We start from the raw sequence: 15895 nt of genomic DNA, 5'->3' as shown, positions 1-15895 counted from the left end.
ATGACTAGTGTTATATTAGCGTTATTTGAATACATGAGCTGTTTGTTATGTTCGTTTAAAGCCCCCTACTGCCTAGTGAGTTTCACTAACGGTTTTCAGTTGTGTTAATAAACCTTATGTTTTTCTTTTGACCTAACCCCCTGGTCTCTGGGCTCATTTATGTTACATCCACTGTCGCCTAGCAGAGCCGGGTCGTAACAGGGAGGAGCTACTGAGCTGACCAGTTGGGCTGTGAATGGACAGCAGACGAGGAGGAGGAAAGGAGAGGACGGTGGTTGTATACAATACAAAGGGGGGGGTAGGAGAGATGAGGACCACTGGAAGGAGCAGGAGAGAGGAAATGATCATATTGAGATTTGGACACACTGGGTTAAATGCTACATTGTTCTTGATTGGGAAACATGATATGGGGAAATGTGCCTTCTGTGGAGATACAGAAACTATAGAGCATGTGATATTGCACTGTCAGAAATATCAGGTGGAGAGGAGACAATTATCCCAAAACCTTATTAATATGAAAATGAAGTTGGATCTGGTTGACCTATTGCAAAAGGATTCTGGAAGTAAGGGTTACCAGGCTTTATTTCAGTTTTTTAAAGCGGGAAGAGTGTTTGAAAGGCTTTGAGGTGTTTGTTTGTTTTTTGGATTTTTTTTTGTTTTTTTTGGGGGGGGGGGCTCATTCCAGTCCACACTCCATACTAGTGGTGGCGGTAATGCACCAATCAGTTGTTTGCCAACCGCCAATAACATTTAAGAAGAAGAATAAGACGGCAGAGGGAAGTGACGTATGAGGAAGTGAAATGAGCGCAGAAGTACATGGCGGGAGAGATAGTGAAATAAGGTAAATATCATAAAAGATACTAACAAAGAACAAAGCGTAAAAGGAGAGCAATAACCAGAGTGAAAGTAAACCTGTAATGTGGAGGACACGGACAGTGAGCGCAGTGTAACCGTGACAACGAGACACGAGGACGAATTTAAAGTGATCATAAATCGTCTCCCGACGGGCGTCGTTCGGTGAGTGGAACCAGATTCAGCTACAACAGCGATAAATACGCCTGTAGGGAGAATATAAGAGAGCTATAATACTGAGAAACGGATCTCTGACGAATGTTTGTAGGAATGTGGTTCAGCAAGGTAAAGACATCCAACTCTAAAATATTCTGGCTTATCCATAAGATAATATTTTGGTGTGTATTGATGTTGAAAGGGAAAAAGAGAGTTCACAGAGTGTTACTGATTTAATGCGCGGGTCAGCTGTGACAGCAGGTGTTAGTACCTGGGAAAGTCTGAAGTATTTATCACTATTCAGTAGTGCTAAGTAAACGATATAAATGCAACTGATGATGAAGAAAAGGCTGAAATTTTCACAAGTCAAGTCAGCTTTTTTTACGTAGCACATTTAACCCTGCAGAACCCATGGGGTCAGATCCGACCCCATTGGTTTTCTAGAGAACCCATGGGGTCAAATTTGACGTTAAGTCTTACAGAATAGATATTAGAGCCTTAAACAGGCTGACTTCTGCTAAATGGGTCAAACTGGGCAAAAAGTATACAACCTGGGCTGACTTGCACCTCTGCATGTCAGTCCGTTTCAATATCTGACCCCGCCCCTTCCCTGGACAGTCAGGGATGAGTGCACTAACATACCTGGAGACTGCCGTTTTAATGAGTGTTTGCGCTCTCGAGTCACATGATAGGTGAGTCCTAGTAAATAATTTTTGAGAATGTGTACGTAACACATCCCTGGCTTTCATTCAAAATCTGTTTATTTTTTATAAATTATAAATGGCTTCAAGCTCACATTGAGGCCTGTGGGGCACTGAGGCAACAGACAAATTTAAGTGTTTTTGATATATGAATATTTCATACTTTAAGGTTGCCTGTTTATTTAAGGGAGATGAACAATACATTATAATTGTACCTAATAATACGACAGACTAAATAAATAGATTTTAGGTAGATGCTTGTGCATTCTTAAAGTCTTAACTGAGTAGGACTGGGCGATATGACCCAAAATTCATATCTCGATATTCTTTAGCTGGATGGCAATATACGATATATATCTTGATATTTTTTAAAGACATAAAGTAAGAACAATAAGAGAGTTCTTAGTCAAAGTTGTGTCCCAAATCTCACACAGGCACTTTTATTAACATACAGCGTAGATTTACAAGAAAAAATTACTCAGAAATAAATTATCAGCATTTATTAAATAATAATGCTCCATAAATAAAATAAAACAATGTTGTTTTTGTGCATAACAAAAGGCTCACAATTGTGCAGTCAAAATGTAAACCAAAAGACGCTGAGCATAATAACAAAGACAGACATTTCGCAGCTCCTCTGTTCCCAGGTTCTACTGCGTGACTGACAGCCTGGAGTTTGAAATCCTCTTTGTAACCATGTCTCTTAACATGTGCCATTTGTGATCCTTATACACACACAGTACGGTAATATTACATTGAAGCACAGTACGTATTACTCGGCGAGGCTCCTCGGTAGCCGTAATGCTCCAACAATCCATTGTTGTTGTTTTTTCAAGTGGAGATTAATATCTCTAACACGTTGATTTGTTCACATTTGCTAATCTTAATTTTTTAAGAGAAATATGTTTTTTGAGTTTGTACACTATATGCATATTGCACCATTTCCTTTTTCAGTATTTGTCTGTGGTGCATTTTTCTATGTTTTAACAAAAGGGGAACAAAGGGCATTTAAGTCAATCTAAAATGATTTGTTTTAATTTTTACATGGCCTTACTGAGGTGATGCAAAGTGAAACATGCATTATTGTTGTTGTTGGTTTTTTTTGGTAATGTGCTGGAAAAGCTTGAAAAATGACCTTGAAAGTGCTTAAAAAGTGCTTGAATTGGACCCTGAAGAATTTGTACCCTGATTTTGCTACTGATACATAATTTAAGTTTCTGAATATTAAACTTGTTACTGCCTTTAATAGTTTTTAACTTGAAGGCCCAGAGTACTTTCTCCCACACTGAAAACACTTAAATGATAAAGTTATTTTAACATTACCTAATAAGACTGATTCAGGACAGATAATTAGTAACTTTTCATCAAGCGGTCCCAGTTTTGGTCGAAAGCATCGCACCGGCTGCAAGCAATATCATCTGCTAATTATGCCAGGTGACATTAATAGCAAAGAGACAAAGTAGATTTTGAAATATGGGGAAAGCCAAAATCTGTGCTTCCTCCACTTCTGTACCATTGATTCATTAATGTTGAATTCTATCACATCTGCTCTATTCCCGTGTTGTTTCAGTATATTAATGACTAACCTATATTATGGATGGATTATCTCAGTTGTTCTTCTGACTGAAGTTTGGTCCGTTTACAGCATCCTGACAATTACATTTGTCCCTAACTATCAGGAACCCTCACTTAACTTTTTATTGAGTGGAAAAAAGTTGGCGTTCATCCTCCAGCTTCACTGTGTTTATATTATGCTAACATAGCTGTGTCGCTAGCGATCACGTAGCACATCATTATGTACCAGCTAGTCCAACTTCAGTAACCCTACAAAAGTCACTGCTGTTTAGTTTTCTGTTTTTATTTCTGTTGGAAGTGATAGCAGAGCTGTGCGTTTGATTTTTTTCTGAATTCTCTCAATCAGAACACGGTAAATCATGTTTAGGTGGTGTTAAATATCCCAATTCTTTGATCTTTGGGCTGCAGGAAGAACAACACTCGGTGTATAAATGCTCAATCAACAATCTTTATTCCATATTCCATACAAACACTGAGCATTAAAACGTCTAGACGGAAGATGTGGACAGGAGGGTGTCCGCCAGATCTCAAAGTGTCTGACCGTTTCTCACATTCTTATAGCGTCAGCCCCCCTTCCACTCCTCCATTCTTTCTCTATCTCAGTGAGCCTAAGTTATGACATTGGCTTCCTGTGCAGTATGTTCTGTTCTTCCTAATCAGACAAATAAGGCCATGATTCTCTGAAAACAGTATTTCTTATAAATCAGCAGTATAATGCATCATAAAACAATGTAATTCAGTTATTCATTCACAATAAATCAGCAGTCTAATGTAATACAAATCAGTCTAATAAATGTAATAGTTATCACCTTATTCTAAGTCAGGAGAATAATGCAAACTAAAACTACATAATGATTTCACAGTCTTTAATTAGAGGTATAACGTCGCATAAGATTGTATAATAATCTCACAGTGGAAACTTGCGAGTTAACTTCCTGCTAACTTCTAACTCCGTTAAATTGTATATGTTCTGTTTTCATGGATGCCTGGACGTTAAACTTAATTGTTACCTGGTAAAGCAGCGACGCTGATCATTTTATTAAAGATGGAAAAAATTTAGACAGTTTTTAACTCTGTGATGGCGCAGTGTTCGTTTGACTTTGACCTGAAGTGGAGTTTTGGACCCATATTACTCCATGAGGCTCTTGACTATGGTAGCCGTAATGCTCCGACAATCCATCAAGCAATGTGGCTTCGTAGTTTACTAAAGTCGTACTAAAACATTTTTGACAGATTTTTGAGCACCGTGTACCACATAAAAATGGTTCAAGGTCAGTAAGCACAACCGGATTATAAGGCGCCCTGTCAATTTTTGAGAAAATTTTAAGTGCGCCTTATATTGCGGAAAATACAGTATACAGAGGAAAAGAATAAATCATTACCGCACATGCTTCAAATTATACAGCGATATGGATTTTAGGCCATATCACCCGGCCCTAGTGCAAAGCCTCACAGATGACGTGTAGCAGTGGGTTCCTCAGTCTGTTCTCACTCTGGACACTTGCAGTTGTCACAAACGGAAATAAGCTGGAGTAGCTGCAGGATTCAAACACAAGTGTAACTAATAAATAAATATTCATACTTATACTAAACAATCAGAGAAAGGAAAATGGAGAGAAGGGAAATGTGCAGGACAGACAGATCAATGGAGCACCTTTCTTTTAGCCTAACAAGATAACCGTCAGCTCGATAAAACTAAATAAGTGACATGATATTCAGAAAAAAGTTTAAAGTTTACTCTTTAACCGTCCCACTTGAGCCGTATATCCACAGTCACCGCCACGCTATGAATCCTGGGATAGGTTGAGCCACCAAGGATACACCCAACCCATCCTTGAAATCCGGGAAAAAGGAGGACGCATTTGTGGGCTGCATTTGGAGCAGACTTTTAATTGGGATAGCCTTCATCACCTGGCTGTGGCATAATCGGCCTCCAAAGGATGCGGCCTATGAATTGGGACACAGCTACTGACTTATCTTGGACTTTATTTCATTTAGACACACAGTCAGAAATGTTTTGAGATTATTTAAAAAATGATATTGTGCTTATAAATTTGTTTGTTTGTAATATTGATTAGTGTGTAATTAAATCGTCTACTAAATTGATGCATTCTCATAAACGTGTTGGATGAATCCAGTGCGCATTTTAAATGCTCAGCAAACTGCAACATGAAAGGATGGTGTGTGTTACAACATGTTTGCCCACATGGGACAGTTGACTTCAAGTGATATTAAACTGTTTAATATTATATATGAAAAAGGCACAATCCCATCAGTCAGGAAGCAGATAATAGTAAACTAGTTAAAAATCCATCGTATTGTTGGAAGACCATGGAGAGAATGAAAACAGATGAAGCTGATTTTTGGATACCAACAGTCTCTTCTCTGGGGATCAGAGTGGGTTTCATAAAGAAAGAGGGACGATGGATAGTTTATTATGTTTGGAATCAGAAATCAGGAAAGCTCAAACAAATAAGGAAATGATGATAGCTGTCTTCTTTAATACAGCCATACAACATGTTATGGAAAGAGAGACTCCTCATTAAACTCAGAAATCTACGAGTAAATGGCAAATTGTGATTGCTACAAGTTATAAGATTGATGAAAGAATATAATTATCTTTGTTTTTCCTGCTATTCTCCTGTCCACACTCCATTCCAGTGGGCGGGATTAATGCACCTGTAAGCTGATTTGTCAAACGCCATCAAGCCCTGAAGAAGAACGGAGGAGGACAGCACTACTGTGGTAGAGGAGCGGTGTGTGTGCAGACATGGCTGCTGTTGATGAAGCGGACTGAACTTAGAGGAGAGACACAAACTAAAGTATCCATCCCCTCATGTCAGTGTGGATCTGACACCAACGTCTGTATCACTTCATCGATGCTTGTATCAATCCGTCCAGCCTGAGTTGAAGCAGCAATGAGTTCAGTTCAGTATCTGAGAGAGTTCATCAAGGAGAGACTAACTGCTGTTTGTGAAGAAATCTTCTCAGAAGTTCAAAAAACCATCGTCCAGTATGAGGAGGAGATCAACCGTCAGCACAGACTGCTGGATATCAGCCGGAAACCCGACAGAAACTCACACATCATAGGTATGGACATGTTTTTAACTCTGTGCTGTTCAAGCTCAGATTCTTCAGTGTGACTGACTTTACTAGAAGATGTTAAACTGGGTATTTATCAGTGCTGTGGGTCAGTGTCCAGTGATGGACTATGTTGGACTGGTGCAGGTCCATGGTTACTGATAGGTTAGGTTTTAAAACATTTTAATTGATTGATTTATTAAACTTTTTTTTTTCTCTAACAGATTCCAGTGTTGAGTACATCAGGCGTCAGTGTTTTAGATCCTCTGTAAACACTGAGACTGTGCAGTAAAGATTTAGTTAGATGTCAGCAGAAAACATATTTAACAAGTTGTTAACAGACTTCTCTGAAGTTGAAGTGAAGTAGTGATGGTAAATTCTATTCTTTTTACTGAATCGAGTTTTAATGAGTCACTCACCAAAGTGAATCGGGTTTCTTGAGTCATTTGAGTCACTGAGTCAGTTGACCAGAGAGTGCAAAAATGTATATTTTCACTCAAACTTAATTTGTTTCTCTTTTAATGTAAATCCTACTGCTAAGATGAATGATTGTAAAAGAAAACAACAATTTTCTTTAGAGCAAACATTCTAAAGGGAACATTTATTAATTTTTATTTTATTTGTATTTTCCTTAAATGTGTCAAATATATATTTTCTCATCTAAATGTCCACTGAGCTGTGAGCCAGGGGGCGATAAAGTGCCTTAACATTGGTTGCCAACCACGAAGAAGAAGAAGAAGAAGCTGTGAGCGAGGAGGGAGGGGGTGAGTCTGTGGCCGTTTCTCAATTCTCAAGTACGCGAGTACGTACTCGCGTTCTCGGCGAGTACGTACTGGCCAAGAACGCACGGGAGTACGGACTCGCCGAGAACGCGAGCACGGACTCGCGATTTGTACAATTGGAACACCAGCGTACGTGATGATGTCACAGGTCCGGAGTTTCTACTGCCGTCCCCTCTTAATTTAACTGTGAGTAACATGTTATGAAGCTTAACTTTAATCACAGCCAAACCGGTTTACTCAGGAACAAATAAAACACTGAAATAAACCAAACATTAACATTTAGAAGTGATCTAAGTGACTTATATATCATTTTTAACCTCAGTAGTGAAACCTCTATTAATAAAAATAGTGTACATGTACATACGTGTACATACCTTAATAAAAACAAGCAGGTGAGATGTTGGAACGCTTCTATTTTTATTTTAGTGGACACTCAATACTATAGACAGCTGCTGGGGTTTCTTTAACCTGAGTAGTGAGAAGACCGCGAGCGGGGGGGGGGGGTTGAAAACGATGTGCCGGGAGTCCGCTGTTGAGTTTTGGACGAAATGCATTCTGGGATATTTAGCTGTACCAAGTCCACACAAGTCACCACCGATGCATGCTCGATAAAACGGGCGGAGCGAGAACACAGCCGGGACTTTTTCGTACTTCGAATTGGAACAGTACTTGGTCTCCGACTGATGACGTATCACGAGTACACGAGAACGCAAGTACGCACAAGTACGCATATTGAGAAACACCCAGTGAGTGATTCGTAACAGGAAGGGAGGGGGTGAGTCAGTGAGTCAGTGATTCAGTGATTCGTTCAACTCGTTTGAGCTGTGAGCCAGGAGGAAGGGGGTTAGTGAGTCCTGAGTGATTCGCTTATGCTATGATTCAGCACAGCAAGGGAGGGGGTGAGTACCTCAAATGTGCTGTTAGCATACTAGCTGAGCGATGCTACTGTGAACCGAGGAGCTATTGTCTTGATGTGAGCTTCTACTCAGGGTTTTTTCTTCCTGTTCAGAGCAGGAATGTTTTTGTTAATAAACTGGCTGTTGTTTATTTCCCCACAATTTTAATTATAAGCTAGATATATTTCTACTAATGGAATTAGTTTGCTAACAGCAACAGGGATGAGTCAGTGAGTCAGTTGCGCTTGTGAATCATGATTCACAAGTCAGTACAGTGATTCTCGAGTATTGAACGATTCGTTCACGAATCGAACATCACTAAAGTGAAGCTTCATTTAAAGAAGGATTTCACACACTGATGTTTTCATGGTGGTCACCCTGCAGTTTAGTTTGGGAAACTTCAATGCTAACAAACAAACAAAGATAGTTTGAGTTTTTATATCAACACATTTGTAATTATTGTTCTTGTGTTTCTTTGTTCCTCAAGACCTCCCACAACAACATGACTGTGAGGAAGAGGAGGGTCTGAATGAGCAGCAGGTCTGTAACCAGGAGAGGAACTCCAGTCTGGACCAGGAGTACCCAGAGCCTCCACAGATTAAAGAGGAACAAGAGGAACTCTGCAGCAGTCAGGAGGGAGAGCAGCTTGGACTGAAGCAGGAGGCTGAAGGCATTATCGTCTGGACTGATGAAGAGCAGCTCAGACTGCTGGAGACCATCTGTAAACCTGAGATAAAGTTACACAGAATAGGTATGTAAAACTGTGATGTTTTAATAACAGTGAATATGACTCATGGGTGTCACAGTGGAACAGTGGTTAGCGCTGTTGGCTCACAGCAACAAGGTGCTGAGTTTGACTCCACTATGTGGCCGAGCCTTTCTGTGTGGAGTTTGCATGTTCTCCCCTTGTTCACTATCCAGAGACATACAGACAGCTGGGTTAGGTTAGTTGGTTGCATTTATTTTCAGAGGCACAGGAAGAATTGAAGGACCAAAAGTAAAAAGCAGCATGAATGAATCTCTTCGGCCTAATTTTCTGTTTTCATTTACATAAACACACTTCCACCATTAATTCATGCAAAAAGGTGAATAAGAATTAGTGCATTAGTGCATACTTAGTGTATAAGAATTCAGCAGAATAAAAGATGGGAAACATCTGAGTTTCAAATTTCCACCCACTGCTCAGGAAAAATCTGAGACACATGCCAACAACACAAGTTTCATTTTGTTCTGTTATCAGTTTAAGTTAAAGAATTACATGTTTCCTCTGCAGCATGGAAATGGTGAGATTTGAACAGTTTACAGGTCTGGGTAAGTATGAATAAATATTTCTATTCTGTTTTGGAAAATATGAATTCAGAGTTTCTAAACTGAAATTTATTAGACGAAGAGAGTTTTCATGGCATTTCAGGCACAGCCAAAACATTTACCACTGTGTAAGAGAGCTCTTCGCCAGCATGCCTTCTTATAACTGTAGCCAATCCAGACATTCACTTAACAAAAAACAACATTTATTCATTTCTAGGGCTGCCACGATTAGTCGACCATCAAAATCGTTGATGACTAATTTAATAGTCAACGTGTCGTGTGAAGTTTTATAAGATTTAAGATTGTAATAATGGACTGAAACAGAAGATGGCAGCACTGCATGTACAAGAATGACAGCTGCCGTTATACCCTGAAGAAGAAGTAGTGTTCAGTATTGTAGCTGTGTCCAAATTCAGGGCCTGCATCCTTCGGAGTCTGCATTTGTAGGCCGATTACTTTTGCAGCGATGCAATGAAGGCTGTCCAAATTCGAAGACTCCTCCAAATGCGGCCGACAAATGTGTCCTTCATTTCACCAGATTTGAAGGATGGGTTGGGTGTATCCTGCGTGGCCCAACCTATCCCAGGAATCATAGCGCGCCCCAGCCAATTTACGTTCCCAACAATGGTGGCAGTTACTTAGTTTTAATATTACTCTTTCTGGGTCACAAAATTAGCTTTTAACATATTTTCAGGTGAAAATGTAGCTGTGTAAACTTCAGATATCTGCACGGTTTATCAAGACATCACATATTTGCAAAAGTGCTCTGACATTTTTCGAGACTTCTGTTACCCAGCAGCTCGATAGCTAGCCAGGGGTTGAAGGCACAAGAAGAAAGAAGAACACCGAATTCACAGAGTTTCCACATGATATATAAGTCACTCAGATACCTTGAAAATGTTATTGTTTGTCTTTTTTCAATGTTTTGTTCCTCAGTAAATCCGTTAGGCTGAGATTAAAGTTGTAGTTTTTACACAGCTGAATAAACGTCAAGCAGAAAACTGATTAAACAGAAGTGTGAGATGGTTGAGAATTTACTCCAGTTATATTTTAGATAGCAAGGAGCAGACGGCCTTGTTTATTAAACTTCACTGAGACAATCTGCAAATTTCATTAAAATTTAATAAACTATCATCTTGTCTTTATTTTTAGTTAGCACATACCTTAAACACTTCAAGCTGTAAGCTAATGATAGTTAAATAAGAGCAGACACATGCTGGTGCAATAAGTTGTACATTTGACATCCAATGGACGCATGATCTGATTAGTCAGCTAATCGCAAAAATAATCGGTGACTAGTCGACTATCAAAATAATCATTTGTGGCAGCCCTAATTACTTCATACATCACAGATATTCAGGTATGTGACGTCAGTTGAACTTTGAGCTTTACTAATAAGTGTGTCAGAACTAAACATTTGCATCAGTGCCCGAATACTCACAGAGTTTTCAAACCTCCTAATTTTTCACATTTTTACATTTTAAATTTCAGTCGTATATGTGAGCAACATGCTCAAGATGTAGAGATCTGCTAATGGTTTAGACCAGTAAATATTTTCTCAAATGTTTGTTTTGCTATCATTTTGTCCCCTTTGTGCCTTTAGATGTCCATCAGCAGCATTCTTTTAAGGAAGAGAAGGTTCTTACAGACCAGCAGGTCTGTAACCAGGAGAGGAACTCCAGTCTGGACCAGGAGGACCCACAGCCTCCACAGATTAAAGAGGAACAGGAGGAACTCTGCAGAAGTCAGGAGGGAGAGCAGCTTGGACTGAAGCAGGAGACTGATACTTTTATGGTGACACCCGCTTATGAGGAAAGTTCCCACAGTGAACCAGAACCAAATAGTGAGCAGCTCCTTTCTCACAGCTCTTCTGAAGCAGAGAGCCGAGATTATGAAGTAAATGGGCATGTGGACTCAAGGTCAACTAGAAATGCAGAGCTGAAGAAGAGACATCACAGTCAGAGAGTAGACAACACTCCTGTGTCAGTGAGTCAAAGTAGAACGGACACAAAGAACAAGTCTGTACAATGTGACGTGTGTGGAAAAACTTTAACTGATAAATACAAACTGATTGCACATCTAAGAGTTCACACAGGTGAGAAGCCGTATTGTTGTAGCACCTGTGGGAAAAGATTTTCTGACTCATCAGCGTTCAAAAAACACAGGAGAATTCACACAGGTGAGAAACCTTATTCTTGTAGCACCTGTGGGAAAAGATTTTCTGACTCATCAGCGTTCAAAACACACATGAGAATTCACACAGGCGAGAAGCCATATTCTTGTAGCACCTGTGGGAAAAGATGTGCTACCTCATCAGCGGTGAAAACACACATGAGAATTCACACAGGTGAGAAGCCATATTGTTGTAGCATGTGTGGGAAGAAAATTGGTACCTTGTCAGCATTCAAAACACACACGAGAGTTCACACAGGTGAGAAGCCGTATTCTTGTAGCACCTGTGGGAAAAGATTTGCTGACTCATCAGCGTTAAAAAAACACACAAGAATTCACACAGGTGAGAAACCATATTGTTGTAGCACCTGTGGGAAAAGATTTTCTGACTCATCAGGATTCAAAACACACACGAGAATTCACACAGGTGAGAAACCGTATCCTTGTAGCATCTGTGGGAAAAGGTTTGTCGATAAGCTACAATTAAAGAAGCACATGAGAATTCATACGGTGTAAAACGTATATACTTAGAAAATGTGGGACAACTGTGAGTCATCGCTGAACACCTGAGTGAAAAGATGATCCATATTCAAATCATTTTTTTTTCTTTTTTTTTCCCAGAGCAGTAAAGAACTCTCAGCATTGTTTGTTCAGTTTATTACATTATTCTATTAATTGTATCAGGAAAACTGATCTTACATTTCGTGAGGGTTAAAGTTCAGTATGCTCCTGTTCTATTGGTTCATTGTTTAGCTCTGTTGTTTATTATTATTGCTTTATATCCTATAATGGGAGAAATGGACCCCAAACCAGTATTCTGGTTAATAGTTTTAATCCTTTGCTCAAGTGATTTTTTGTCACAATAAAAATGAAGAAATTGAGCAACAGTGAAGAATTGTGTTTATTCTTGTAAGGGAGCAAAAGCATCAAATACCAAGTTTATGCTTGAAACTTGAAACTATGCTTGAAGAGACAAATGCAATCGCATGGCAGGATGCTGTAAACGGACCAAACTTCAGTCAGGAGAACAACTGAGATAATCCATCCACAATACGAGGTTAGTCATTAATATACTGCAGCAACATGGGAATAGAGCAGCTGTGATAGAATACAGCATTAACGAATCAATGATACGGAAGTGGAGGAAGCAAGATGAATGAGTTGAATAAAGTTTGATTTATCTGATTGCTTTGTTTCACTTAATGTGCCTTATAATCCCGTGCACCTTATGGTCCGAAAAATACATATTTGACTTTTTTATTTGGCACACTGCAGTTTAATGTAGCAAAGCACCTCTTTTTAACTTCAGTGGATATTATACATGGTTATGCTCAGGATATGTCAGCCCATTTCTACTGGAAATGCCTTTTGGTTAAACTGTCAGCAAGGAATTTGCATTTGCACTGTTAAATGTTTATATAGCTTTAATGCACATTTTAAAAAACAGCTGCTTGTTTAAGTAAAATAAATGGATGGGGGTTTTTTTGCGCTAGTAAAGTTGTGGAGTTGTATTTTGTCTCGCAGAAATTATATCGTCAATTATATCGTTATCGCAAATTTTCAAATATATATCGTGATATATATTTTTGGCCATATCGCCCTGCCCTAGTCCGCAGTACATTTTGTCAGTCCCACCCTCCTTTGCCATAAAACTGTCACACGATAACTCATTTCCTTCTAAAGGCTTTTGAGAAGCCTCTAGAACAGGGGTCTCAGACTTGCGGCCCGCAGGCCATTTGTGGCCCACGTCACCTATACTTGCGGCCCGCATATTGATGTGAAGAAATATTTTTTAAAAATTATTATACAAAAAATGATTTAATAAGACGGCAGAGTGTTACAGGCATGGCCCTTTAAGACTGTAGCCTCATGGGCGGTGTAGTCCGTGCTGTAGAGAGAACATGTGGGACCACCCCTCCCGCTGTGTGTGTGAGCATGAGGGACGGAGAAAAAGTAAAGTCGAAAAGTATGAGGTGCTACTGAGCAGAAACGGGAGATGGAAGCATGTAAATATAAATATAACCACTACAGCCAAAAAGAGTGCCTGACGAGCCCAGTTGTAAGTAAGCTAGCTAGCTTAGCTTAGCTCGTAGCCGAGTCGTTAGCACCATGGCTACTTCACCTGTCCCTCCTGCACTTTCCTGCTCATTATGTCAGATGTTTAGTTACTCATCGGCCTCCTTTAGCAGCAATGATACTTGTAAGAAATGTAACATATTTCTAGCTCTGGAAGCCAGAATTACTGAATTGGAGACTCGGCTTCGCACCCTTCATCAAGAGCACCTGGCTGCAGCCACTGGGGAGCGCCATATCCGGTCGTTCAGTGATGACGTGACGAATCCTACTTCCGGGCCTAAAGTAGTCTGCGTTTAATATGGCTTTTGTGTTGTTAACATGTTTAATGCTTTGTATTTTCTTCTATTTAATCTCAAAAAGCTCCTAAAACAGTCAGTGATCACTGTTGACCTCCCTCGGCTTTTATTACCGCTAATCATTTATTTAAGCTCAGTTTTTAAAACCTTAGGATGTAACTACAGCCCAGCACATGCAGCAGTATATTAATGACTAACCTCGTATTGTGGATGGATTATCTCAGTTGTTCTCCTGGCTGAAGTTTGGTCCTTTTACAGCATCCTGCCATGCGATTACATTTGTTCCTGACCACCAGAAACCCTCACGTTAACTTTTATCGAGTGGAACAAAAGTTAGCTTGTTTATATTATGCTAACATAGCTGTGTCGCTAGCGGTCACGTAGCACATCATTATATACCAGCTAGCCAAACTTCAGTAACCCTACAAACGTCACTGCTGTTTAGTTTTCTGTCTTCATTTATGTTGGAAGTGATAGCAGAGCTGTACGTTTGAATTTGTTTCCAAAACCCCGCAGTCAGGACATGCTATATTATATTTAGATAGAAGCTAGCGAGCTAACTTCCTGCTATCTTCTAACGCCGTTAAATGTCATAAATTCCATTTTCACGGATGCCTGGATGTTAAACTCAATTGTTACACCTGGTAGGGCAGAACACTGATCATTTTATTAAAGATGAAAGACTTTAGACAGTTTTTCAACTCTCAGTAATGCCACAGTGATCGTTTGATATATGGACCTGCAGCGGAGTTTAGGCCCAGACACGGCCAGTGACGTCAGACTGAACGACCGGATTGTGACCTCTACAGTAACCGGAAACACATGACCTCCACAGTAACCGGAAACACGTGACCTCCAGTAACCGGAAACACGTAACTTCATTTAGATCGACTTTGACAGCGAAAATTAAATTGTATTTTTGTTACTATTGATGCTGCTGATAAATAAATTTGATTCTAAGTGTTTTTAACCCAGATTGTTTAAAAAAAAAACTTTATCAGCACTTTTCGCGGACTCACTGTTTCGCTGATTTTTTTTCTTTTTCTTTCTTAACAGCAAATTGTTTTGTGCGTTCTGATTGCGCTAGACCATTGTCAATCAATCTAGTGCCGTGTCTTCTGCACAGCAACGGTCCCCAACACCCGGGCCCGTTTGGTACCAGGCTGCGAGAGTTGAGGCTCGGGTGTGAAGTGTATGGTTTTCAGGGTTTTTAATCGTTAAGTCGGGTTCCCTGGGTCTTTTCCCGTGTTGTAGTCGTGTGTCTTATTTTGAAAGAACTATTTATGCATTACCATAGCAACAGGGGAGCATTAAGAAGCAGTGAGGAGGATGTTACTCTCAATGTTGTTGGTGCATTTCAGGAGGACCCTGCTAATAAAGTTACACAATCACACAGTGAATTCGCGTTTATTATTATATTTACAAAATACCACCATTTTTGTCTTTGTCTGTATCATTTTATTTTGTTGTATTTATCCGTGACACCTTAAAGGCCGGTCCGTGGAAATCTTTTCTGACATTAAACTGGTCCGTGGTGCAAAAAAGGTTGGAGACCGCTGCTGTACAGTACATAATGAGTTTAGTTTGTCGAATTTCTATAAATCTCCGATCGCTAGCAGTGTAACTCTGAAGTGCTGCAGTGTATGTTTGTAAGTTTTCTCCCCGACAAACACAACAATGCCGACGAAACGTTTTGCACGGTTTCATTTTATAATGGACTTATGTTTCTACGAAGGTTTGAACTTTAAGAGTGTTTAAACAAAAGAAAAAAGTGTGAAAATGTTTGTGCCTGTCTGAGGAAAGTGTATAAAGCATGTAGTGAGGGGTTTTACAGCCTTAAAACAGCTACAATAATTGTAAAAAATAAAGTTGGCTACTTCGCAGATTTCACCTATTTTTAGAACGTAACTCCTGCGATAAACGAGGGACCTCTGTATTATTAATAGTAGAGTCTGGGGCATCTAATTGATTAACATCAACATTGATTATTATGCACTATT

At 39.6% G+C, this 15895-nt stretch overlaps 1 protein-coding gene across 2 annotated transcripts; it reads left to right on the top strand.

Moving 5' to 3' along the window:
• The first annotated feature begins 788 nt into the window (after nucleotides 1-788).
• Nucleotides 789-12404, top strand: LOC134624609 (zinc finger protein 3-like). Of its 2 annotated transcripts, none has more exons than XM_063469615.1 (4): nucleotides 789-841; nucleotides 5946-6374; nucleotides 8531-8794; nucleotides 10955-12404. In XM_063469615.1, the coding sequence occupies exons 2-4, from the start codon at nucleotides 6203-6205 to the stop codon at nucleotides 12037-12039; spliced, it is 1521 nt and encodes a 506-aa protein (XP_063325685.1). In that variant the 5' UTR covers nucleotides 789-841; nucleotides 5946-6202; the 3' UTR covers nucleotides 12040-12404. The 2 variants fall into 2 exon arrangements, with proteins under 2 accessions (XP_063325685.1, XP_063325684.1); XM_063469614.1 differs by having other exon boundaries at nucleotides 796-1017.
• The last annotated feature ends 3491 nt before the right edge of the window (nucleotides 12405-15895 follow it).

Source organism: Pelmatolapia mariae, linkage group LG3_W (assembly GCF_036321145.2).
Source record: "Pelmatolapia mariae isolate MD_Pm_ZW linkage group LG3_W, Pm_UMD_F_2, whole genome shotgun sequence".
Lineage (NCBI taxonomy): Eukaryota > Metazoa > Chordata > Actinopteri > Cichliformes > Cichlidae > Pelmatolapia > Pelmatolapia mariae.
Note: the sequence above shows the minus strand (reverse complement) of the source record. Positions and strands in the feature narration are given on the sequence as shown.